The sequence below is a fragment of the Vanacampus margaritifer genome, chromosome 2 (genome assembly GCF_051991255.1).
Source record: "Vanacampus margaritifer isolate UIUO_Vmar chromosome 2, RoL_Vmar_1.0, whole genome shotgun sequence".
Lineage (NCBI taxonomy): Eukaryota > Metazoa > Chordata > Actinopteri > Syngnathiformes > Syngnathidae > Vanacampus > Vanacampus margaritifer.
Window position 1 is genome coordinate 40,448,168 of NC_135433.1, and position 27,886 is coordinate 40,476,053.

Below are 27,886 nucleotides of genomic sequence, written 5' to 3' on the forward strand. Positions count from 1 at the left end.
AAATAAATCGATTTAAAAAAAAAAAAAAGTCAAAGCTTTAAAAAAGGGATGCATTACCAAAACAAAGTAAATAATTTAAAAATGTGTATAACAGTTGTCCAAAGAAGCGCAGAGACAAGAGCTGAACGTGTTTACTGATAATTATTTAATCACACATACATTTACATCATGCAGTCAATCAAAAAACAAAAACAAAACAAAAACTGATCTCATCTGCGTCCATGTCAGAACTCCAAATTTGTGCCCCAGTTAGCCAGGAATGATCCAGTACCTTTTGTCCACTCGCATATTTTCTTCCAAAAAACAACTCTTTAAAAATGGAGCAACTATTACACAGTAATAAAAAAACAAATGGCAAATTTTCTTTACCTTTAATTTCAAATGAAGTTCAATGGGAGCCACAAATATTCTTTATTTGTAGTCATTTATTTAATTTTTAAACTACGTTTCCATTTCATATCCAGTTTTTGGTGGGAGGTGAAAGACAGGGGAAACATTTGTAGGTCCATGCTAGTCTACTTGATTCATCGGTGAATATTACAGAAGGGGGGTGGGGGTGGGCACTACACATACACGAGGGAGGGGTCACTAGAATCCCGCCTAAAGTGTGGCAAGTCCAAAACAGATGGTGTGCTTTCAAAGCTAGATGCTAAATGCTAGCTAGCCTGTACATATATGTATAGTCCATGTTGAAACATTTTCATCTTAAATAAGTGGATCATGTTTTCTTTTTTTGTCTGGTAAATGTTACATGAGGATGTGTGTGTTGTACAGTGTATTTTACAGTATATATTGCACTTGCACATGGTGTTAGCGTCCTCATGCTGGGATTACAACGCGCTAAAGGAGTATTTGGGCCACAACCAAAAGAAAAACAAGTATACACAACTAGGAATGTGAGAAAACGGTATCATTTTAGTAAGATAGTCACACTTCGATATGCTTATATTTTTCCAAAGCAAAGTCTTCTGTTACCCCAAGATAGTTATATTTTAAGTTATATTTTTTTTAAGGAAAAGTCATACTTCCTGTAAGGTTTTCTTCCTCAAGTCAGTCATACTTTCTATTAAATAAAAATAATTAAAACATCTCATTCTTTGCAGAAAGCTGTATTTTTCATGTTAGTCGTACTTGGTTTAAGAATTTCTACAGATGTGTATTTGAGAGAGGAATAGATAAAAAAAGAAAAGAAAAAATATTTAATTCTCAAGAAAGTGACTTTTACCTTTGGAAAAATCTAACTTTTATTCTTGGAAAGATGCAACTTCTTTTCTTAGAAACAATGCAACTAATTCTCTTTAGAAAATTGACATTTATTCTCAGGACTTCTCTTTTGATGCCACTTTTTCTCAAAAAGAACACCACAAAAAAAAATGGGGGAAAAAACTACTTTGGAAAGGTTGTATAACTGAAAAAAACAAACTTTTCCCTGAAATATGTATTTTAAATAGGTCTTTATTCTCACAATCTTGCAACTTGAATCATATGCATTTATCGTTTTCCTTTTAGTGTGAGCTCAATAGTCCTCTGTAACAACTCACTGGGGCTTCACTGGGTAAAGACGGGGGGTGGGGGGGATCAACGTAACCCAAAAACGTTAATAATAATAATAAAAAAGAAAGAAAATCCTACACCTTTTAATTGAATTAAATAAACCCTTGTGACAACTTGTGTTTGGAGTCAAAGGAGCACATAAGACGCACAAAATGGCCGTGATGGCTATAAATAGTCGTCATGATGGGTAAAAACACACAAGTAGCTTTACAGAGTGAGCCTAGCGGGCCTTAAAAAGCATAGACTGAATCATCGGCGTCCGTTCCTTTTCCTTTCCTTTGTGACACAACAAGTATACAGTTTTAAGTTAACCACAAAAACAATTGGCCTCCACAGGTGTCCAGTTAAATACATCTACAGTACACTCTAGCACATCTTGGCTTTTTTTTTTCTTTCTCTCCCTCCACCACGGCTGTGTGAGTGGCGCGCTTTTTGGACAATTTCTTTACAAGGAAAAAGAAGCACGACAGAAAAGTGAGGAGGTGGAGCAGCAGTTAGCTCCCGGCTTTCATGGATTTTAGATACAAGGCGGGACAAAAGGAGGCAGATGGTCACTTTCAATTCTTACTAGGGAGGAGGGTTTGAAGTAAGAAGGATGGAAGGAAACTGATGTATGAAAGGCGCAGGGTGAGGAAGGTAGAAAAGATGGAGGGAATGGGTGAAGGTAGAATGGATAGAAATCATGGGAGGAAGTGAAGGAAGAGAGGAAGGATGATAGTATGAAAGGAAAGAAGATATGAAGGGAGGAAGGAGGGAACGTAAGGAGCATAAGAAGGGTGGGAAGGAGGAAGTGAGTTAGGTAGGTAGGAAGGAAGGGATGGGATGAAGGCAGGACGGTAAAAGGAAAGAAATGTATGAATGGAAGGCAGGCAAGTAGTTTTAAGCAAATGAAGGACAAAGGAAGGAGGGAGGACAGGAAGGAAAAGCGGATGTTAATGTCATGAAATGAAACCATTTTCAATTGTCTACCTCCCATTTGGCCCGCCCTGTATACATATATACAATATCTATATTCATATATATAATGAGGTCATCCTTAAAAATCTACGTTCAGAAACCGGTGTGCTGCTAATATGTAAATGTACAGAGTTCGATTTCGCCTACAAAGCTACGCATCTGTCTGGCCCGTAGGACCTCTCCTTTTTGTTTTTTGCCTTTTATTTATTTTTTTATTATATTAGTGTTACATTCAGTTTGGGGGGCAGCAGTGCACAACCACTCGCACGATGACCACGATGACAGATGTGTGCAAAAAACAAAAAAGAAAGAAAAGAAGAAGGAAAGCTACACATTCAAGTCGCGTGCAGTTTTTGCTGGCCAAGGCTGCTGCGGCTGTTCAAGACTGTTTGGATATCATTGTTATTTATCATGTTTTAGTAGCTCGCATTGTAAACTCCATCTGTCATCTTTTTGCCTTTGTGGTGATGGGTATGTAAGCGGGTCAGAGCTGTACAGCCAGGAATATTTATATTTATATATATTTATAAACTGCACACTCACTCCTGAGCGGCTGTGAAGCTGTAATGGAATGACGGGGCCAACAGGGGGTGCTAAGAGTCGTAGAGGGAGGGGACAGGGATCGGATGATATCGGCTTCTTCTGTGGTGTCGTCTGTCTTTCTTGCTCGCTTCAGCTGCACGCAGGAAGGAAGACAATAGGAATTAATACACTGAGATGGACAATTATCAGTATCAGAAACTACGGTGGAAAGCTATTAAATACATTTTCTTCTATGTGTATAATGTTAAAGTTGAACATCAGTCACTAATGTAGACATATTTTTAAAAAACGATGCTGTTTTCTTCATGTCAAAATTGTGCATCTGTCACTACAGGAAAAAACTACACAAAAAACATTTCTTCTAGATGCATAAATCTGGATGTGAAAGTTGTCCATCAGTCATTACAGCAGACAGGCACACCTTTCTCTCTGCCCTTCACTTCAAGGCCTTTTGTCGGCCACTTTGGTTTTGAGGACTTTATTTTTATACCTATGACTGACCATAGGGTGGCAGCGTATGATATGCTACACTCACGTGTACTGGAGTGACAGATGCACAACTTAGACATCATGTACATAGGAGGAAACTGTTTTTTTTAATTTATTTTATTTTATTTTTTTTTTAATCGCTGTCTACTATAGAGACTGATGCATAACAGACAATGGAAATTGCTCTATAAATAGCTGTCCACTGTAGAAACTGATGCACAACTTGGAAATCATTCACATCAAGGAAATCAGCATCTTCAAACAGCTGACTACCAAGTGACCAATGCACAACTTTGAGACATGCTTAACGAAGAAAACAGTTTCTTGAATAGCTATAAGTGTAGTAACTGATTCACAACGTTAGGAGGCATAGGTGGACGTACTTCTTGTCCGTTTTGGTGGAGGAGGTGCTGCCGCCCCTGATAGACACCGACTGGCTGTTCTGGTAGAAACCTCCCCCGCTGCGGTTGATGTTGGGGTGGGTGGGGGATGCCACCGGCTGTTGCCCGGGCCTGATGGGTTTAGCTGCGGCGGTGTGAGGACGAGAGGAAGATGAAGATATTGTTGTGGGTTTCAGTTAGTGTGGAGTTGTACAAACAATTCAAGCAAAATGTTCAGGAAATATCATCACGCATGTCAATCGCTAAATTTAATAATAATAATAAAAAAAAACACATCAGGTAATTATGTTTGAAGGTTATTTTAAATTATATAAAATTTACTTTCAACACGTTTTTTTACACTTTTGGAACCAAGTTTACTTTCAACACTTTTTTTCCCCCACTTTTAAAACCATGTGTCAATTTTGAAGCCTATATTTAATGAAGCTAAACTCAACCATCCACATAATTTTTTCGTTACTTCTAGTACTTGTGATGTCCATTTTAAATTTACATTTTAACTATACTAATTTACTGGTAATTTTATTTCATTCATCTATCCATTATCTGAACCACTTATCATAAAAAAAATAAAAAATAGCACTACAAAAATAAGCCCCCCCCTTCATTGATATAAAATATTTGAATTCCCTAATTTATTAAATACTAATGTTGTTGAGAGTGAGAATGTATGTTAAAAAAAAATCCATTGTTTAATGACACTAATGACCATTTTTGGGATTCCTTTGCTAGCAAAAGTTTCTATTTTAAAGCTTATTATACATGGCATTAATTAAGTTTAAATTTATTTTTAAATCCTATTTTTTCATTGTATTCATTTACATATTTTGGGGCTTGCTTTGCTTTAAAAAAAAGTTTCTACTAATTTTTAATTATTATTTTTTGTCTTCTTTTTTTTTCAATCCGATGATAATTAAGTTTTTCTGGTCTTTTTTTTTTTTTTTTAAATCAATTGTCATTATACTTATTTTTATGTGTTTCTAGTACCGGTAATATTAAATATATATTTTCTTGTGCTTTGGTTTTCTTTGTTTTTAACCCATTTTTATGCAAACAAATTCTCCTTTTTTGAAGCTTATTTTTAATTCTAATATATGAATTATACATTTTCTTTGGTGCTTTAATTTATTTTTGCAGTACTGTACTTAAAAGTGGAAACTTCCACTTGGAACATTGTTTTAAGTACAGTACTCAAATATTTAACAGATTTTTTTTGTTTGTTTTTTGTAGCTGCATGAAATGAAAGATTGACTTTTCCCACTGACCGATCTGTGCCGAGTGTCCCCGCCTGGCCATGTTCTTGGCTCTGACGGCCTCCTTGATGCGGTCCACCTCCTGCTGGTAGCGCTTGCGGTCGCGGGCAGCGTTCTCCTTGGCTTCCTTCAGTGCAGACTCCAGCGCCTTAACCCGCTCAGCTGTAGCACGAAGGCGCTTCTCCAGTTTCGGAAGCTCACATCGAAGATCTGCATTGTCACGCACCAGCTGACAGAAAAAAAACAAAAAAAACAAATTGTTGAATTGTGAGCTCGCGCTAAAGAGGACGGCGGATGTGACGACTCTCAACTCTCATACCTGTTTGTGAACCTTGGTGAGCTGCTCAAGATTGTTCTCAAGAAAGGATATTTTCTGCTTCTGGGCCGCGCTCCCCCCAGTGTCATCAGAGTCCATCTCAGCGCTCTGCAAGCGAACAGAAAATAACTTAAGCTTCAGCATGCACACATGGGTGGTGGAACGCAGCAACTGCGGCATTCATGTGTTGCCGTCTCTGGCTAACTTGGACTCAATTTTGTTTTTTTCAGAGGTCAGATATGATTTCTATGTGCTCTGGGATAACAGGTACAGGTAACAGGTGGCATGCTAACAACCAGTATGGGCCATAATCAGGTTTTCCCGCAGCATTTTATTAGCCCGGCGGCGCACCTGGCTTACTTTGTCCCCCCCCCCCCACCGGGCTAAGCTGTACACCCTGCTAAGTGGCTCAGTAGATTGGTACCACTTCTGCTCAAATTTAAACATGCTGGCCAATAACCCGTACGCATCTAGGTATTATTTGTTTCACCTTTTTCACACGTGTGGCCAAGTCCTGGACAAAGAGCTTCCTCAGGTTGTGCAGCGTCTGCAACTCCTTTGCCTTAAAGGACAAGAAAATAAGAGAATGAGGAGGATAAATGCCTTTGAACAATGTTAAATGGGATCTGATTAACAACTTACGACTGTCTCCTCAAGACCTTTCAGGTCCTGCCTGGCCTGCTCCCGCCTGTCCTGCATCACCCTGGTTGGAGAGAGGATATTTTATAGTGTCCATGTTTTGTCGTTAAAAATGTTTAATAACCAAATGTTACTAAATGGCGAGACAAGAAGTGTAAGTGGCTTTCGCACTGTAGCCACACGCCTAATGAACTTCATTAGACAAAATGGAATGGTTTGGTTGACATTTTGGTGTTTGAAGATATGTAGGGTGGGGGAATGTATCACATTAATTCGTCATTTTAAAAATCAGTAACTTGGAAATTAGTCAAATTGTGAAATCGAGGTATTTGTAATAGCAGTAAATACACTGTTCTTTTGGATTATTAAAATTCGTTCATGTTCTTACATTCTGTTCCAAATGTTTTTGTGAGTTGTAATTTTGCACAAGTAGCAGAATGCTGGATAGGTGGTTTAAACGATATGAATAAAGTAACTACTAAGTACTTAATTGTGGCATTTAAGAACTTATGCACAGGCTATGAATAACCATTTTTTCACAACCTACTGATTTAAAATCAGTGTACATTATTGTTGTCTGAACATTTTGCACTGGATTTCCATCTATCCATTCTCTGAACTGCTTATCCTCACGAGGGTCGCAGGCATGCTGGAGCCTAAACCAGCTGTCAATTTATTTTTGAATAACTCAAACTGTATAACCTATAAATGTTTGTTGGGTTTAGTTCAATTAAAATTCAAATGGGCCAGAATTATACACACACACAAAAAAGTGAGATTTTATTTTTTGGCCATATTGTCCAGCCCGAAAATTATGTTTAGCTTATTCATTGCCATGGACGTCAAAACAGTATATGGTGCGGCAATTAGTAGAAAGTGTGTGTTAGGATCGTCCGAAAAGAAGAGGAAAACCTTGTATAAAAGCCAACAAAAGCCCCTTTCTCAGTCTTGTTTTTGTTGTTTAATAGTTTGAGGCGTCACCAAAAAAAAAGGGTCAATGTCAGTGTTCTGCTTGACATGTTTCCCTTCACTCTTTGGTGAGAAATTTGTGTTTTTGTTTTATGTTCTACTACTGATGACAAAACCCCCCAGAAAAAGCTAGGCAACAGAAAAGAAGAAGCTAGAAACAATTATTTTTCTGGTGAAAGAAGAGAGAGAGTCTGCTTTCTTTTGGTAGGTTCGGAGCTTATAGGTTCACAAAACACAATATTGTGCGGGTCTTCAAAAATCACTCAAAATACTCCAAAAAAGGCGACCTGACAATATGACAATAGAGCAAACTTCAACAGGGACATACGTGAGCTCATGGAGTTTGCGGCTCTTGTCCTGGTCGGTGGACTTGAGCTTCTCATGCTCCACTCGAAGCCTCTCTTGCTCCAGCATGATCTTCTGGTTCAGGCTAGAAAAAAATGACATAACTAATAAGTATCATATCTCCTAAAGGAGGGAAATGACGGCGTCGGATTGTCTTACTCTTGCAGCTCGGTGATGAGCTTTTCTTTGCTGTCCAGCTCATCCCTCAGGCTGCTGATTTGTTTCTGGTGAGCCTCGCGGTGAGAGTAGATTTGCTTCTCCACAGCTTCCTGTGACACAACAAATGTTACTTTTTGGGGGTGATAATTGGAGAGAACGAAGGTGATTGACAAGAACCGAGTCACAAACCTTAACTTCGTTGGCAGTCTGGATCTCGTTCTCCTTCTCCATGGCGTGGACTTTCTCTGCAAAACACAAAGGGAGCTATGTCACCACAACTAAAAAATGGCTGATATGGCATCTCCTCGACATGTGAGTGACATTAGTAATTATTGTTAAATAATTCATGATGCATGACGAGTTGAAGTTTCTTCCATTTTCTGTCTTTCTGCAGACTTTAGTCTATTTTAACCGAGATCCAGAAAAAATCTGAATGGCAGTCTAATAAACCTTACAATACCTTCTTAGTGCAGCGATCCACTTCTAACACCGTTTATAGACAAGGAGTATACACAGACAAGAAAAAGACTATTCATACACACAGGCTGTTCACACAAATTTATGGACTACTCATATACAGGTTTAAAGTAGGGTTGTGGATCCTATTTTGTGCCATGCGGAAATGTGTGTGTGCGTATTTAGATCCTTGAATTTTATATATAAATAAGAATACTGTATACTAAAATAACAGCAATTAAAAAAAAAAAGTTGTCGAGCATGTTGGCCTCTTAAGGGCAGTGTGGTGCCGCGCATGCATGGAGTACAGACTTAAAATGACTCTTGAACAAAATTAAACTGCGTTCATTCATTGGTCCAAGAATGAGCATGCGCACAGAAATGTTAACGAAGCAAAAATAAACTACGTTCAGTTCAGTGACGATGACACCCATACCCCTTCCCCCCCGAAGTATTTTCTCATCGGATCTGCACGATTCTCCTCGGTCACGTATTTTGGTTTCAAAATGGCAAATTTCACCAAAAGGTGAGTGACTTTCATGCCTGAAATTTGTATTTTGAGACATCATTCATTTTTGTTTGACTCTCCTGGAACATTTTGAGGTGGTGCCTTTTAAGCGCCAAGTATTTGCAACTTTCCAATAGTCTTGACTGCAACACAATTCCATGGCATGCTTGACATACCCTGGGCACTGAGTTTGACCAGCTCCTCGTTAAGTGAGTCCACGTTCTCCTCCAGCTGCCTCTTCTTGTGCTCCACGTTCTGCAGGTACTCCGTCAGGGACTTGATCTTTGCCTCGTGCTACAAAACGAGAGAAATCGTGTAATTAGAGGGCTTTCTCGCTCTGAGTCGGTGGTGGGTGAGGTACGCACCTGCGAGATGCGTAACTGGCAGGCGGCCAGCTCTTTCTCGTTCTCGTCGATCGTCTTGTTGCTCTCCGACTGGGTGCCCTCCAATTGCTTGCAGCGCTTCACCATGCTCTTCACCTCAGATTTCATCTTGCTGATGTACAGACGGGCCACCGTGAACTCCTCGTCAATCAGGCCACTGCCACCCTCATGCTGCTACAGACAGAGGGAAGATGATGAGGAGGGCGGCTGGGAAGAACCACAAAGATGGACATTCTTCTCTCCTGCTTCTCCTCACCTTGATGTCATTGCTGCCAACGGCGATCCCGATCTCGGCCAAGTCTTTGAGAAGTGATGACATCATCTCCGTCACTCTCTTTTTTTGGTGGTTGGACATCTCCTTCAGCTTCTGGAGCTCAGAGTCCAAAGATGACAGGATGGACTGCAGAGAAGACGACAAATACCTCTGTAACAACTCCAGGGGTCCTTGGTTAAAGGTTAAATATTGTGGAAAATGGACTTTTTAATGTTTGTACACATGTGTTTCTGGGGATTGACTGCATAGCAATCAAGTGTGAAATTACACACGTAAAACTTATTTGCCTGTTTATTAAAATGTGTGTGTAAGCAAGACTTTCTTAATTTCCACCTCACTGTTTTGAAGTTGTTTCCAGAGGCGTGTCGTCGCGGTATAAGGGCTGACGACGTGCTCGTCTATTCATAGTTTGTGAACAACGGCAATAGAAATGCCCCAAACTGTTGCGGCAGACGTCAGTAAGAAAAAGTCCTGAAGTCACGTTCAAGCTCCAGTTAAGAGCGCTAAGACATAATTTTGCTGACATTGTAATCTTTCTTTTGGTAGGTCCATGTTTTTATAGCAAAATCAGTCAAAATCCAGTAAAACGGAGCAAAGGGAGTTGCTTCAGTGAAAATGGCTAGGAGTGAATGAGTTAAGAAAAGAAAAAACATGTCATGTTTGGCCATTTCACATGCCACACAGCTGAAATAATGTATCTAACGACAATGCAACAGAATCTATGGATGCTCGCTTTGTGCGTGTGTGCTTACGCAAGTATAGATGAATGGATTTGCTTTAAACTGTGAAAAAAAAATGCTTCGTATGGCCCCTTTCAAGGTTAAAGTGGTCCAGTTCATGTTTTTAGGCATCCCCCACCCCCTCACCGATTTCTGGCTGAGCTCCTCGCTGATAACCTCGAACTCCTTAGTCTTGTCCTCCACCTCCTGGCTCTTCTGGTCGTAGTTGACAGCCAGCTCCTCCAGAGCCTGCAGCACCTCCTTCACCTCCTCCTTTGAGGCCTCATTCTCAGCCTGCAGGCGGTTGAGCTCAGCCTGGAGGTTCTCGTGGTCACGGCGGGACGATACCAGCAGCTGCCCGAAGAAAAAGTTTTGTTAAAAAAAATAAAAAGTAGAGGAAAAAAAACATTTGTTTCTGGACTACAGGGCTTACCTCCTCCTGGTCCAGCATCTGCTGCTTCAGCTTCTCGGCCAGCTGGCTCTGCTGGTTGATCTCTTCATCCTGCACAGACACAGACGTTCAGTGGCATTAGCATTCACGGCACGGCATCAGCATAGCGCTGCGGCCAAGGTACGAGGTGAGAGACAGCTAAGAAATTCCTATTCCAGAACAAGTCTTTCATTGATTCAGTGGCACCTGGTCAATAGAGAACGTCGCCCCACCACTGAAGGTGGTCACTACACTACTTTCCATGAAGATGAAAAATCATATTTGGAAAACTTACTTAAACGAGCAGGATAAATTATATATAGTAATGATGAGTGGTTTTGTTCATCGCTGTTGTCTGATTTCATGACATACAGTTGTACTCATAAGTTTACACAGATTTTTTTTTAGGCTGTTTGGGAGATCTGTAAACTATACCAGGTTTTTAACGCATATATTTTAAAGTTCCTTACCTTGTCATCCAGCTGCTTATAGAGCTTCGACAGCTCGGCCTCGCACTTGTCCTTTTCCACGTCGGTGAGGCGCACTCCGGGCACGTTGGGCGTGGACGCCGGCTTGTCATTGAGGATGTTGTCGAGAGCCAACACCTCGGCGTTGGCTTTCTCTTTGTCGAACTGCTCCTCCACTGGCACGCTCTCACCTGTGACAAGGTAAAGTTCACGTGAATATACAGAGATTTGTGAAACTTTAGGGAAATGACGTGGGACAGTGGAGCCAACAGTCATTACTACTCTGTGTTAATGAACCAAGTGTCGTCACTGGGGTGTAACAATGTGTATTAAGACAGATGGGCGTGCCACTAAAGGTGCATCAGTCGGGATCGGGATTGGCCCCAATTTCAGTCATTTTTGGGGATCGGCCAATCACTTAAAATAAAACCCATCTTGTCCGTCGATCTCCTCTCCTTCAGAGGTTTGAAAAAATCAGCTAATGTCATCTTTTGCTGATATGGCTAATAGGCTTTCATTTTTATTTGCAAGAACTACTTTATGTGCATTTAAAACAACCCATTTCTATTGTTTCACAGATATTATTCAATGTTTTAACATAAAACAAGATGAGGTGTATGCTGCTTATTTAAAAAAAAAACAAAAACAAATCGGGATCGGCAGGGTCATACTTTAAAAAAAATCAAGGATCAGTGATTGGCCAGAAAATTTCTATCTTCTAGCTTCCACACGTGCGTATTAGGTAAAGCAAAGGAAGTGTAACTCTTTACACAAGTCCTAACGTAAACAGAAACATTAGCTAGGCTTTTTTTTTGGGCTGTATGCACAACTTGTTTACGTCAGGTTCATCCTTTGGGTCCAACAGTCAAGACAAATTAAGACAAACCTAATGGTGCACTTTCCTAAGATTATTATTTTGATGGTTATTCATATTATTCAGGGTACATTTACATATCTCTTTTCCTACTTTTTAGGGCACTAGTAGCGGTAGCACTGGCAGGAGCATCTACATCAAAATCTTCAGCTCAGACCACAATTCAGCAGCTATTTGAGAAACAAATTCCCTATGCACTTACATCAAAACAGGCAAAAGAGTTAAACTGTGGCATATTTAGAGTGCATTCAACGAGGGGAAATTGAATTAAATATTTCACAATGATAGATTTTAGAGCTGTAAATTTCAATACTGCAACACCGCAATATTTTTATTTGCTATCATACGATATCATCATCATATGATATCTGATATTAGCCTGTGCCTATTTAATGATTAATTTTACTGTATTGGTATATTTGAGAATTTGACACATACTAGAGAATTGCAAATGTTTCCATTTGTGCTACCACTATAGAATATTTTTAGAATCTATAAATCTATCAATTAATAAATTGGAGTCATTTTAATTTTGCATTAATGTGTATTTAAAAAAGCATTTCCCCCCTGATTACCGTTTGATAATCAGTGATTGGTGTTTATTCCATACTTCGTATTCGTATATATATATATTTTTTTTTTAAAGGGGGGGCATTGATGTAGTACTATGTTACGGTTAGGTCATTGTACTCCAGAGTAAAAAAAGATGTTTGCAAATGTCCTATTTTGCTTACACAGAAGATAATCAGTCTTCTTTCATGAAGGACTACAGAAATCAGTCAACAATTACTGTTGATATGCTGAAATCAGAGGATTTGGACAGCTTTAAATTAAAAAAGGGCTCCAAAAGATTACTCGATTATTGAAATAGTTGTTGATTAATTTGATAATTGATTACTTTTGACAGCTCTAGTTTCCATTTAAATGTCTTCATTTTAAAAAACACACATTTTTTACAGAACCCCCCCCCCCAAACTAACAACAAAAAAAAATAATAATAAAAAAAAGTCAATTTTGTCCACATTTCATTAAAGATCTCAATTTTACATAATCTCGCTGAAACTCTCTCCATATACATATAAACTATATCAATCCATTCATTTATTGTTTGTATATCTTTCTTCAAACATTTCTCAGTCAAAGCTTACTGTCACCTTGAAACTAAGGTACACAGTAATGACCCCCATTACACTCCTAGTCCACAACATTAGGAAATGATTGTAATTTCTTAAGGAGATAAACTCATAACTGAGAAAAGAACAAGTTCCAATCATCTCACCATTCCTCCAGCGATTGAGCTCATTCTCCAGCCAGGTGACGGTGTTCCTCAGGGTCTTGTTCTTCTCCTTCTCCCGCTCATACTTTTGCTTCCATTGTTCCGCCGTCAGCTCGACGTTGACCGTCACTGTGTTCTTGATAGTCTTTGCTCTGTGCAGGACAAACAGACAAAAAAAAAAGAGAAGCCATTTCAGGTTAGAAATGAACGCTTTTAAAGGTGATTTTTTTCTTTTCTTGCGTACCTTTGTCCGAACATGAGCGTTGATTTGGTTTCAGACTCGTTGTAGGAGGAGGGTGAGCAGCAGATGACGATGGTGGTGCGACAGTTGCCACCCAGCGAGTCCTGAAGGATACGTGTCATCTTGCTGTCTCGGTAAGGGATGTAGGCCTTGATAAAAGCGCACATAAATAGAACATGATTAGTTAAGTTATGGACTGCTTTGTCAGTTTAGCCATCCTATCTATGCTTTGTCTATTGTAACGTTTTATATGATTGATTTCCATTGATGTTTTTTTCATACATATTCTAAACTATAATTTCATCCTTCATCAATGACAATTGGAGTGGTTAACTCCTCTTACATTTGTTTCTGATGTACTTTAAAAAAATATATATATACAAGTTTTAAATACAACTTAAATAAGGTCAGCCGAACTGGCATCCAAACATTTTATAAACAATTTCTTCTTTTTTTTTCCAAGTTTAACCAACATGGGCAAATTTGCGCCGCAGCATAAATGGACTGGCTTGAATTTATTATTAATATTATTTTGTTGTTTTCACATAATACTAGCCAACTAGTTAACTTCTGCTCATATTATTACAACAAGCAGGTTTTTTATCCAGCATAATTTGGTGGTTTCATTCTCAGTCTAATTTCTGGCCCTCTCCAGCTCTAAATCTTGAACACATTAAAAACTGTTATCTGTGCTGCGTTTAAGGTGAAATTTGAATGCAATTGAGGTATTACCTATTATATTATTTGTATCAGAAAAGGTCGGAAGTCACTCTTAAACTGTTGGCAAAGAAGCTGAGTAGCAAATGATTTCTTTCGTACTGCAAATGTGGCCGCTGGTTTCGTAAGGTAAGTATTGTGTCCTTTGACACCAAGCATCTCAGATTTCTCAGGGAATAAAAAGCATCTTAAACAAGCGTTAAGAGTTTATATGATTGGCTTTTCAGAGATATCTAATAATACAATCTTTTTCAAGGCGAGGTGGCAAAGAGGAGATTCACGACTGCATGTGAAATGGTGCAGCTGTAGCCATAGTATATAGTACAGTAGTCAAAAAGTTAGGATTCATAGTGATGAGACGTACTCATTTGTCAATTGTGAAATTAGTTAAGCTTGATAAAATAAGAGTGGGCCAATTTGTCAATGATCAGATTGGTGCCACCTCTGCCTCAATTTGAGCAAGGAAAAAAAACACTGTTGTTAGGGACTTTGAATTGTAACATTCTTTGTATAGTAACTGTTTTTATGATGGTGACAGTTTGACTTCTGGAAAACATTACCTCAAATATAAATGATCACAATAGGAAATTTAGCTTTGTGGTCGCTAACCCTGAAGGTCAACCAGTGTTTCCCACACCATGTTAATACATGGATAGGTAAACTGGCCACCACCCAAAACGTTTTCAAGAAAATGTATTAAAAAAATATGTATATTAAAAAAAAACGTGTCGTGACCAGATATACCGCATGTAATGTTAGTTCGCCGTCACTTTGTGGATCGTGAGGCGACGTAGTAAGAGGACTGAGAGAGACCCAAACCCCCCCCCCCCCCACCCCATTCCCGCCCGCCGTTGTCCACCCACCCAAGTAATTTCAAATCTGTGGGAAACACTGTAAAATCGTTGTACACTATTCACTTCAATGCGTCATACTGTGTGTATAAATCACATAATTCATTTTGGGACATGAGAAAGCTTTCTTAAATGTTGTTTTTTTAATGCTAATGTGTGTCAGGGGTCAGTGGATCTATTCAGTCTGCCAATTATATCATATTTGCTTATGCAGCATGACAGCTGCAGGGTCAGGAAGAGGTGAAGGACAGGGAAGACTACATACTAAATGCTGCTGAGGTGGACAAAAATTAAAGTGAAGGCTCACATTTTGAATTGGCTTATGCGTGTGTTGACATGTTATATGATGTGGTGGTTGAACGGCATTATTTGTGTCCAACCAATAACACACTACATTTGTTTGTATGGTGATTTCTGGAGTGCCCTGAGGGTGTGTACCCCAACAAACATTGATCAAAGTGAAAAGGGTGAAATTGAAGGAAATAGATTGCTTGGAGGAGAGGTTTTTTTGTTTTTTGTTATTAAGGCTGAGACGAAGGAGTGTGTAGAATGATGCTTGTCTGGACAGTGTTTTAAAAAAATCTTTGATGAAAAATTCCAAATCAATCTGACTAGCTCATCAGGCATAATTGTTTCTGAAACTGAAGTATTCAAAGGGAAACAAACTAATTGTGGTTCCAATAATAAGGTCAACTCAAATGAAATTGCCATTGTCAATCGTAAAATAAGCAAAGAATACAAACACGCATACACAGTATTTTCAAAACGATTGAAACAAAACTGTGACCTGTGTTCTGTACAAGAAAAAATGTCAGAATGGAGGGATTACAAATAATTATTATCATAATCCCTACTAAATACCTCGAAATTATGCACCCCGTGTATTGGATGCTTAATGGATGCTGGGACCTTCTTGTCGTGACATGGTTGCATTCCTGCCCAGGAGTATGCCCACCTTTTAAATTTTTATTTATTTTTTATAAGGTCGAAAGAGACACACGATTTGCTGTTTAATCAAGCTTGAATTGGTTGGAACAAAATACCTCTATCGCATGTGCAGGATTATGCCTGTCATCTTCGAGCAGAGTACACAGTAGACCCCCGCATATCTGCAGTTCCGCATTTGCCGATTCACCTATTGGCGTTATTTTGTGCGACCCTATCCCTCGCTATTTTTAGTATTTAATTTGACTAATCCCTGGGTTATTCACATTTTCGATTTCCTGCGAAAAAACAAACAGGGGGGGGGGTTCTGTTGATTTTTTTATAAAATGTCCAGACAAATTATAATAAACATCTAATAATTGCACATTTTTGCTACTCGCAGTAGCCTCGCCAGCCAGATTGATCATTGTGATTCACTCGATTATCAATCTACACTAGGCAGACCCGTTCGGGAAAGGCAGGGCATGCTGTAATACTTCAAGGCAACGGATGAAAATCGTGTCTTCCGTCTTGTCCTAGGGAGGGTTCTGTAGGGGGAACGAATATCTTTACCAGATAAAAATGCACGAAACTCCTCTTGCTGTTCAAATTCAACAAGGAAATGGTGAGTAATTCTGCAAGAACATAATTGCAGTATCCATTCGTCTGTTAGGTTTGTTTTCCCCCGCCATCGGCGCTTATTGGCTTCATCCTGCCTAAACAACGCTTGATTGGTCCGATCGAAAAAAGATCGGCTGCAAACGTATCAGCGGGATCGGTACAAGATTTATTGGCCGTAGTTTGTGAACTCACAAATACCGCGAGAATTCATCTTGCTGGCAAGGTTATACTCGCAGAGGGGGCCCAGTCCTTATCTTCTGCAAATAGCTAAACTTGGGCTTAGGCAATATGGTGGAGAAAATAGTGTCACGCTTCATAAATGCTCAAGAAAATACACACAATGGTTATCGTTTCTATCTTGTTAATGGCAATGACATCAAGGTAGTTACCGTTCCTTCAGCCAGAGCGGATATGACATTCCCAAGGGACGACAGCGACTTATTGATATTCTTGGCTTCGTCCAGCAAAGCTCCCTCCGCTCCTGTTTTGCTGACCTGAGGAAAAACTAGCATTAGCAAAACACGCTATTATTGGGACTCACTCTAGGCTCGCTTCTGCAAGCTCCTCCGCACCTTTTCGCTACCGGCCAAATCCACCAAGTAGAGTTTCCCGCTCAGCTTCTGCTCCGTTTGGGTGTTCTCCTGCTTGACGTTGATCAGAAAGATGCTGTGACTCCGAGAGCTGTGCTCGTTCATGTCTAGGGAGCAGAGAAGTCAGCTCAGTGCCTTCGCACCTCAACGTGCAGTTAACGTGGGAAAAAACTTGATGCCTTACTTGTGACTGCTACGTGTCTGTTGGATTTGCCTTCGTCTATGGTGTCCATGACCTCGTCTGGACTGCAGACAAAGCGCTCAGTGCAGCCCTGTGGACACAAGACCAAGTGCATTCAGTTGCATTCTCTTGCCGATAAATTCTGTAGTGTGTCTCACCTTCACATAGGGTACTCTGTTTTTGTCTTCGTGCACTGACAGATTGGTCTTTGACACTGGTAAGAAGACAAGAGTGTTAGAGGAGGACAAGAAATCTCAAGGTGAGAAATTTAAAATAGCATATGAGGAAAACTTTCCTCAATAACTACTTCTATGATATAAAAATCAACAAACACATTTGTAGTAGCCCATAAAAAAGCCCCACGTTTTGATCATGTTGGCATGAAAATGGGTAATTGTTTTTTTTTAAGTTAAAATTGTGTGTGGAAGAGAGAGTGGTCGGTGGTGCACTGCATTACAAAAAGGTTCTAGGCAAAAAATCTATGCCTTGAAGCTTTGCAGAGATTGTGTGTGTGTGTATGTTTGTCTCTGTCTCAATGGTCTGTGTGTGGTTTAAAAAAAATTGTCTAAATTTTTGTCGTATTTTGATCATGCAAGTGTCAGTTTTATGCTGATATTTACATGTACCTAAATAAATTACATGTTTATTATCTAATGAAAGAAATATTTGTTTTAATGTGGCAAAAATAATTAGGCTCATTGTAGTCTTAGTTGTGTAATTGTTTTTTTAAATGTACATCTATTTTTTTAAGTTAATGTTAGTAAATATACCTAGATAAGCTGGAGATAAGAGTCTGGGCTGCTTTCATTAGGTCACAAAAAAGGCGTTCAAGTACTAAAATTAAAATTACAACTAATCCTATATTCTCAATCCTTATTAATAACAATTTAGTACATTAATAGTTCTTCAGAACGTGAACAAGATTGGTGACATGGTCCTCTCTTTTATTTCCCTGGTACTACAAACTCAGCATGGCTTATTGAGTAATGACGGCTGATTTCTTGAGCACTGTAACTTTCTCTGTACATTTAAGACATGCTGGGGTGCACGTGCTCAACAAACAAATGAATAAATTCTGCTTCCTGTTTTTCGTCGGCAAAACTTCTCTTCATGGCAGGATTTGAAAAAGACATGACTCTTACTGGGTGACATGGTATTTTTTTCCCGTCAACTTGTGTCACTTCACAATTACAGAACACCCAGGGCAATGACGTAGGAAAGGCACGAACACTAAACTTTGATGTTAAGTAGAGGGCCACAAAATATCACTTGAGGGCCACGAGTTAAGAGTTCTACCCTAGCCACTGTTCTCCTATTGGTCAGAGATGCGTATTTGAGGTTGCATCAGATTGGTTGAAGTCAGATAAAAGCAAACAATTTCATGTGAAAGATATCATACGTCTTTGCGATAAACATATTGCACATGCCATTATCACAATCAATATGTTTTGACATCTTGTGCATCCCTAGTTTAAACAGCCTTTTTTAGGGGGTGCACCATCTCTATTGGGATGTCGAAGGGGGTACGTGGCTTAAAAAGTTTGGGAATGTAAATGACAATTGCATAGCTAAAATGGGCTTCTTCTTTTTTCAAATATCCTACTGTGCCCAGCATTTTGTGTGTGCTTTGCTTTGCAACCGCATGAAAAAATAATAAAGCTGGAGTGGAATGGTCTGGAAAGTCTGGCCCCACTTACCATCCAAGAGGTCCCGGATCTTATCTAAGTAAATTTCAAAATAGGAAACCTGCAAAGAGAAGATGATGATGAATGTAGACCTCATTTTAGCCAGCATCCGTGTAGCTCATCTGGCGACTTACTTTGATATGAAACTCTAGGTTCTCGTCCATGGAATAAATGTAGTTGAAGATGTCTTGCACTATCCTGGGGATGATGCCCATGCAGTCTGTGTCATGGAGATTCCCCTGAGGATCCACCAGAATTTAACATGAGAAAAAAATGGGAAGGTTTATTTACATGTTTGTTTCTTTTACACGTACCTCCATGGTGTGTGTTTTTCCAGAGGACGTCTGGCCGTATGCGAAAATCGTCCCGTTGTATCCCTCAAGAACATCTACAAAACAACATTAAAAAAAACAATCATTTGTATACCTACTTTTTGTGGAGTTGTATTAGTGGCTTACCTTTGACAATCTTTTGGGCGCATGCATTGTATACTTGCTCCTGTGTCGTGCTGGACTGAAAGACTCGGTCAAACATATACGGTTTGCTCTGTAAAACAAACACGGGGAATCCGTGAAAACTATGCGGGGTGCAAAAGCATCATTCACAATTTGAGAAAACCAACAATGGGGATGGAGTCTAAGAGAAGACTGATGTCAGTGACAAAACAGACCGGTACAGCAAAGTGATGTTGTGGCATATGACACTGCAGAGCCCACAAAGTTAAGGCATAGCAACCCTAGATTTGTTTTGCCTTAGGTTATACCAGATATTCCAACAACTTTGTTTCTGTATTTTATGGAGTAGTTCAGTGTTTTTTTTCTGTCAATCAGGGTCCTTCTCTATGAGAATTACTGGTGACTTTGCATTTCATCATTGGGGTTTGCTTGTTTGCCAGACGATCAGGTGACTGTGTTTTTGGTCTTTTACGGTTCCAACATTGTGGTGATTATTTTCTGTAATTTAGGGTCCTCATCTACCTGACTATCTGGGACTGGCTACTTTGTTTTCTGTCTTTAAGGGTCTACCAATCTGGTAAGTCTGTTTCTGTCTTTAAGGTCCTCATCTGCCAGAGAATCAATTGACTTTGTCTTCTGTCTTTTAGGGTCTGACATTTTAGTGACTTTATATTCCATGTTTAAGGGTCTTTGTTGAACAGACTTTCCTGTTACATTTGGGCTTTTATGGTCTATTAGGCAGTCCAGTAATTTTATTTGCTTGACCTTTAGGTGTGATTTCTGCCTTTCAGAGTCCTCATATTCACATTCAACTCTGAAGCAGAATGTCTTCCTTTGGAGGTTTAAACTCCATGTTGAGTCATCAAGTCCACTGAGCTGGGTGGAGTTCCAACTGCGACTTCATGCCAAAAAGTCATTCCGGTCAGCATGTATAACACTAAGCTACAAGTATGACATCACTGTCTGAAGTAAACCATGTATGACCATTTTCAATATGATGCAAACGTCATTATGTAGTGTCAAGAAGGCAGCCTATTCTGTATGTAAATCACTAGTCAATGATGACAATGTCAGCACTGAAAGCAGAAGCCAAATTGTACTGAAGCACTCTGGTCAAAATGGGAAGGCCAAATTAGCCATTAGCCTTTGAATTATTCATGTTTCGATGTTGTGAAACGTCAATACAATGCTTTGATGACAGTGAGCTTTGTGTAAACATGTAGTTCAACCTTGCTACCTATTGTTACAAGCCAACACTCTGCTCCCAAGTGCTCATTATTACTTGAAAGGCATCATTACATTGAGCTAGAAGCCGACAGCGGGAATTGCTTTCAACACAGTAGGGAGGAGAAATCAGCGTCAGGTGTTAAAACTTTACACCCCTGTCTCAACAGTGAGGAATTCTCTTGTGCCCAGGTTCTGTCTCACCTCTGATGCAACCTCCAAAGCCGAAAAATTGCCCCATCATCTTCGTCCTATATCAAACGTTAACATTTTCACTGGGATGGTGCTACACTGAGGGTAGGGGGACAGGCAGCACACTTTTTATTTATTTATCATTTTCTATTATTTTTCCAGGACTTTTTCCATCTACTTCAGTACAAGTCAAGTTATCACGACATACACCAACTAATACATTCCACCACCCTGTTTTTCAGTTTAAATTGTGCCTTGCAAGCATATCTCGACTTTAAGCTGATGCCATTTCTGGAGTTCCGCCGGAGTTCGAGTCGGCTTTGCGGATAGCGCCCAGTCGCTACACATCGCCAAATGGGCGGGGTCCAAACGGGGTAAACGAAATGAACTACAGGAGACAGGATGTCACACTGCAGTCTGGCGTTTCATTTGATCTCTTTTTATTCATTTTTTCATTCCATCTCCCCATTCGAATACATACAGCGACAACTCTCTTCTGCCTTCGCCGCCGCCACTACCCCCGTCCCTCCGCAGTCCCAACACAGACCAGCAGCCAACCAAGAACGAGCGTGAACCAGACCACCAATCAGAAACATGCATTGGCGCAGCAACATTTTCCCCGACGCTTGGCTTGAAGGAAAATGTCTCCGGAACTTGGTGCACATGTAAAACAAATTTAAGTGTGCCTTATAGTTTTAAAATACGTACATTTTTCTTGAAAACGTATTGGGCGGCCTGCTCAAGTATTAATATGGTGTGGGAATGGCTGGGGTCTATTTATGATAAGCAATGCACAATAAAACTACCACTAACTAACGTCTCGGCACTCTGGGCACGTCGCTGGCTTCCATTCCGCTTTTCGCCAGAGGGGTCACAAATCTGCAAAAATTTGGTAACTTGCTTCCGGCCCCTTCAATAATAAGCAGTAGCTATTTATTGAGATAAATTAAAACAATTTTAATACATACATTTAAATTGAATTTTGGATATTTTTTGTTCCTAAATTAATAAACAATATTGCTTGGTGGGTCGGATTAAAGAAGTGAGCCACGGGTCATATTTTGCCCACCTCTGGGCTAGAATTGTCCATTCTAAACGTATCCAAATCCTTACCACTACTCATATTTCACGTGTCAATAAAGTTTAGTGTAAACTGGTTTAATATTTAACTACAGTTGTGCTCATAAGTTTACATACCCTAGGGTAGATTTTTTCACTCCTGCTTCTTGAGAGCCGGATGTTTCCGTCCTCTGATTCTTAAGGCCGGGATTCATTATCAGGCTTCTGCAGAGCTTGATGAGCTGATCAGATGAATCAGCTGTGTTGGAGAACGGAAACATCTAAAACCTGCAGGACTCCGAATCCCGAGGACCAGAAGTAAGGAAGCCTGTCCTAGGGGGTATGTAAACGTATGAGCACAACTGTATGTCTGCCAACTAGTGGTGAATTATGCCCAGTTGTGCTCATAAATTTACACACCCCTAGACCGGTTATATGTAAACACTGTATACTATATGTGTCTTGCTCTTTACTGTTCACGACATGACTTGCATGTTGAAGACTTTTTGTATTCCAGACGCACCTTAAGCTAGTGTACAATGTCCTTGATTGGCACCACGCCTCATATAATCTCCTGTAAACAGGTGCTTACATGTGTAGCGCCGTTCGTCTTCTTAATAGGCTGATCATTCACTTCCTTGTGTGTAAACCTGCCGGCTGTCGAAACGCCACAACGCTATCGCTCACGGCAGACATCGGAGGCAAACAATAGCATTGCACCCATTTTGTCAACTCCTCATTGTCAATGTGGCCACTGGCCTTATTACCTACAATTGCGTCTTTATGGGATTAATGAAAATATAATTACAGCATCGAGAAGGAGGGGGCTTGTGTGAAAGGACTTGATGACTTTGGTTGGTGATACCGTTTAGGTTGCACAATGGGAAGAAATCTCACTGGACTGAAGAACACAACACTATAGCTCAGCTTTTTACAATGGTCTCACGTGGAAGCCGCACCCACGCGGCTAACTTTTCCCTTTCTTTCCTCAGTGGGCTATGCCTTTGACAGTATTAACTTTGGCTGTAATGATACACCAAAGTTGAGATTTTTTTTTTTTTTTAATTATTTCTACTCATGGTCAGATACATGATTACATTTTTTAGAAATAAATTAACTCATTGATCATTTTAAAACAAAGATCCCCATATTACCAACCATATTAGAGCATTTTGACTTATGCTTTTAAGTTCCACAGAATACTGTTTTCCAAACGAAAGTACAGTTTCTTCTTTCACCAAGAAAAAAAAAGATATTTTGTAATCAGCAACAGTACGTGGGATAATAGGACTTAAAGCAGCACTAAATAAGTTTTGAACCTTCAATTCATATTTTCATAATTCTGCTGATGAAACATTGACTTACAGCTAGATTAATGAAACCTCAGGGAAATGTGGTCAAATAACCTCTTTACAAAATTTTATGACATGATGAACAACATTCTGCCAACTACAGACACAACAATACACCCCCCACCCAAAAAAAAAAGAAGCAAAAAAGCTCATACAAGGTGACGTTTGGCTATTTAATTCAAGAACATGACCAAAGAGACCGTAATACCAAGTCAAGTGTGGACACTCACTCAACTTCCAGAAATAAGACCGTCACATTTTCCTAGAGGAAGCCGACTTAGAAGTGATGCAGCACTCCAGCACATCCTTGCCTGAAACCCTGCACAATAACAATCTATCTCTGCCAGGGTGGCTAATTTAGCATCTGACTGTATGTAGCTGTGACTGGTCAAACAGCTCAAGTGTTGTACTTGTCAAACACACACCACTTGCTCCAGTCACAAAGCACACGGCATTTTGACACTATGGCAGGCCGTCAGCAGCTGGGCCCCGGGGCTGGGCCAGCCCATGCTCGAAGGGCACAGATTGCAAACCTGTTATTGACGCTTCAAGTCAGCGCTATATTTAAGTCATCTCAATTTTTTTCACACTACAGTTTCATTCTAGTGAGGCTTTGATTTAATGACCCTCATTTCAAAGCATTTGAGATGGTGGCAGACAATTGACAAGCACCAAAGTCCACAACAGCATCCAATTCACTGAATGTTTAACCACCATTTTATAGAATGAACCAATGCCAAAACTTAGATCAAATAAAAAAAATCTACACCTATACCTAGGCCTGTCACGATAAATTTTGCTTGACGACAAATTGCCCCAGAAAATATTGCAATTAAGGATAATATTGCTGTTTTCATATATATATTTTTCTATAAATGGAAATTTATATAATGAAAAAACAAATCCGGTAGAGGACATTTTTTGTTTTTTGGGGGCGAGTTCCGCTTTTCCGGCACGATGCAGCTGGTCCGCAGTCGATCCACAGCGCATACGCAGCCGGGGTAATTTGAACAAGCTGTTAAAATGGAAACGAATCAGCTCTGCCGCCGGAGCGAAGCCGCAACGCACACACGCATGCGGTGTAATCCCGGGGTCAGAGAGACCACACTCCGCAAGCCTACCACCAATTCTTATTTTGCGCGAGCGGACGTGCATCTCGGCGAGGGACGCCGAAAGACAGAGCAAGCAGGATTTAGCCGGAGCAGCTAACAACAGCGGCTAGCGGAAGAAGCTAGTAAAAGCTTGCGAGAACAAAGCCGAAGGTGACAAGGGGATGCACGATAATGCTATTTTCAACCAATACCGATAAGCCAATCATTTAGAAAGTGCCGATGTCGATAAGCAGATAACTGTTTGCAAAATTAACTTGTCTTGAATACAAACATACTTTCGAGTGCTATTAACTCTTTGACAGCCAGACGTTTTCAGAAAAGGGATGCCGTGGGTGCCAGCCGATTTAAGCATTTTTGACTGATTTTTCATATCCACAGAAAATTATGTCTTTGGACTATGGAAACACACATACTACCAAATGAAAGATTGGACTCTCATCTTTCATCAGAAAAAAAAGTTTGTTTCTACCTTATTCCGTTCTTCAGTAATCAACAATAGAAAATGGTTAGTTTCACCTCTGTTTTGAAAAAAAAAAAAAAACGTATTTTAACGTCTTTGGCACTCCATAGGATTTTACTAAACGTTATTTAACGTTTTTGGCAGTCAAAGTGTTAAAAGTCTAACATACAAATACATTGAAACGTGTAAATTACCATGAAGCAGAATTTTATTGATATATTTGTTTCAAAGACAACCAGTAACTCATTTTGAGTTTGACAAAACAAAACAGTCATGTTTTAAAAATGCAACAAAAAGGCGAGGGTAACTTTTTGGATAGACACAGTAAAGAAAGCCCACACTGGCGACTGCCATGTCGCCATGATGCATCTTCAGTGAACACAAATATGCGACACTACCATAGGAGAGGGGTTGAGTTGAGTTGGGCACAACTTGAGCCACAACCACAACAGATGGACCAAAGTGGCATGTCTATTATTTTCGTCTGATTTCTTTATTATGTGGTTTATTTGTACGACGTCAAATTGGTCGATAATTGCTGATGATTATAGGCCACCAATATTATCGTGCATCCATAGTGACAAGCGACGGAAGCCCGAATCATGGAACTCAGCGACTAAAGACAAAGACTTCCTTGCAATACATGTTGGGGTTGCATAATAAGCTGAACTAGAAAAATACTACAATACCTAAGTGTCAAAAATTGAACGATACAACATATTCTTTACGAGTACTTCTGCGAAATTCGGCCCCCCCGCCCCAAAAAAAGATCCCAAGAGTGCTTGTTTCAAGCTCTTAATCACACGTGTACAACACATGAGCAATGATTAATCCATAACTGATCTGTCAAATTAATCGATAATTATTTTGATAATCGATTAATCATTTTAAGATCGTTTAATTAAAACTGTCCAAATCCACGAAATTTTACTTGCAACACATGAAGCAGCTATGAAAGACAGAACTCGAATCCACAATGTTAAACATCAGAAGTATCACTTGGCATTTGTCGAACAGTTACATATGCACCAGAGAAATTTCTGGTGCAGTTTTCTGAAATGAAATCCTCTGTAATCCATACATTTTTTTAAGGGTAATTTTACATGAGTTTGAGACAATTATAAAATTTTGGGGCAGTGAGTATCATGAGGGATAATCAGGTATGGCGCGGGAAATTATCCAATTTCACTTAACTTTTAAGTAAAAGCGAAAATAGCTTTAATATAACTTTTCAAGCATGACTTAAAAAAAGAGAGACTCAGAGCTGTTGAAGATCTGTGTGTCCTTCCGTACCATACTTGCGGTAAGTTTTTCACACCAAGGAACAGTGAGTAAATTGTGATGAGCTCATTATTTCACCATGTATACATTTTGTGACATTTGTTTGGTGATATGCCTTTTTTTAATGAAGCACTTTAACTCAAGGAATGTGAAATGCTGGTTTGGGGTACATTTATATTATTTGGGAAGAGGTGGCTTCAGTCACTTAAGGACTTTTAAAATTCTAAACAATCTTATGCTTATTGTGAATAACATCATTGAAAGATATGTAACAAACAAACAATCAAATTGATTCCATCACAGCATAGTTTAGTTGGATTCAAACATAACTGTTTATCTATAGGAAAAAAATATTCTGCAGAATGTACAAATTTACAGGGAATTATTGTCACATGACAGGGGACTCAACTCAACTTTATTAATCAATATCATGGCCTTTTGAAATGATAAAATATCCTCACCGAAACGCTTGAGAGGTTGTTTTTTTTAAACAAAAAACAGTGTAGCTCAGTTGCAATATGACATAATTTAGCTCGTTAAGAGAAACAATCACCAAGGTGCTTCCTTCTATTTACAGGTAAATGGTTCCTAGTGTCACATGACATGTGGCCTGGGTGTACTGTTAATATTTATCAATATTGTAGCCTTAAAAAAAACTACAATATTTACAACATAAATTTCTACTGAAATTGGACGTACAAATCGCCTAAGGTGCGTTCGATTTACAGGTATAGATATGATCCAGCGTCACGTGACAAAGGATCTGCGTCAAAAAGGAGACAATTCCACAGACGTCATTGGGTAATACAGATCAATATTATCACATTTTCTCCTTTATTTTAATTTTTTAAACACACACACAAAATACATTACTTTCACCAAGATTTCCATTGTTAAGTTAAGTAGCTGGGTCAGCTACGTGCTACATAAGCTTTTCATTAAATAACTGTTAAGACCGGTCAAGCTAAGCCCAAAGGCCGGCGAATACATACCTATCTGTTGTTGGCCATATCAAATCAAAGCTCGGCCCCTGACCATTTAAAATCAGTTAGCATTTAGCATTAACCACCACTTGTAATGTTTATTGTACATAAATGAATGTGCTCCAAATGTGATGTGCGCTAACGCGGCTAATGTGGCTAACTGGCACCGTGTTGGGAGGCTTTGTTGATTGACAGCTGGTTAGCCGTGGCCGGGGCGAACTTAGCCAAATGGGCTGACATTTAGCGTGACACCTCGCCCAAAAAATAGATCAGGTATTGGATTATAAAAGTCAAATCCAGGTGACAGCTCACCGGGCGCCGGTTGCTACTTCCTGGGCGGCGGAGGGGGTCAACCCTTTGCGCTAACAAGCTAAAACAGCTAACTTACCGTAAAGCTACAAGACAATTAAAATGGCGTAACGTTGACTTGAGCCCGGGGGCCCGGTTAATAGGGGAAACAAAAGTCGCCTTGGATGGCGTTTGACTCACCGAGATAATAACGGTGTCTTCCCCTTGGAACTTGGGAATGTATCGGTCTCCTCTGGTCACCTCAGAGCTGTTGAGAGGCCTAAAACGGCACATCACTTTGATGGTGCACTCCGCCGGGTCGGCCATCTTCCACCACCGCGGTGCTTGCCTGTAAACGTCGGGGGGAGTTGAATGTTCAAATCAAACAAAAATGATAAAAAGTCTATCCTGGGCGAAAAGCGAGGCCGAGCGAGCCCCACTCCTCGCTTCGGTGGGAATAGGGTGATAGCGCGTCGGGGCCTTGAAGACAAGCGGGCTTGTTTTCGCTCTCATTCAGTCCCCCCCGACTGTTAGGAAGCCATGACACCGGTGGATGAGTCCTGGCTGGCTGCTGCTGCCTGGCCACCACCTCGCCCCCGCCTCCGCCCCACCCGTGTGCGTGTGGATCGACATGACGTCACTCCCTCCTGGCAATGCT

The 27,886-nt window shown here is 39.9% G+C and overlaps 1 protein-coding gene across 2 annotated transcripts; it reads right to left on the reverse strand.

Moving 5' to 3' along the window:
* Positions 1-115: 115 nt before the first annotated feature.
* On the reverse strand, positions 116-27,816 carry LOC144043024 (kinesin-1 heavy chain). 2 transcript variants are annotated; one of them, XM_077556212.1, is made up of 26 exons: positions 27,430-27,816; positions 19,281-19,368; positions 19,137-19,210; positions 18,957-19,061; positions 18,835-18,883; positions 17,296-17,351; positions 17,141-17,228; positions 16,939-17,063; positions 16,756-16,860; positions 13,257-13,402; positions 13,016-13,164; positions 10,866-11,053; positions 10,399-10,467; positions 10,113-10,319; positions 9,229-9,372; positions 8,955-9,143; positions 8,766-8,883; positions 7,815-7,870; positions 7,626-7,735; positions 7,450-7,551; positions 6,156-6,216; positions 6,004-6,075; positions 5,517-5,621; positions 5,210-5,426; positions 3,927-4,068; positions 116-3,187 (listed from the first exon to the last, which is right to left on the reverse strand). In XM_077556212.1, exons 1-26 carry the CDS (start codon positions 27,553-27,555, stop codon positions 3,184-3,186), a joined length of 2,895 nt encoding a protein of 964 aa, XP_077412338.1. In that variant the 5' UTR covers positions 27,556-27,816; the 3' UTR covers positions 116-3,183. The 2 variants fall into 2 exon arrangements, with proteins under 2 accessions (XP_077412338.1, XP_077412337.1); XM_077556211.1 differs by having other exon boundaries at positions 8,955-9,146.
* Positions 27,817-27,886: the final 70 nt, after the last annotated feature.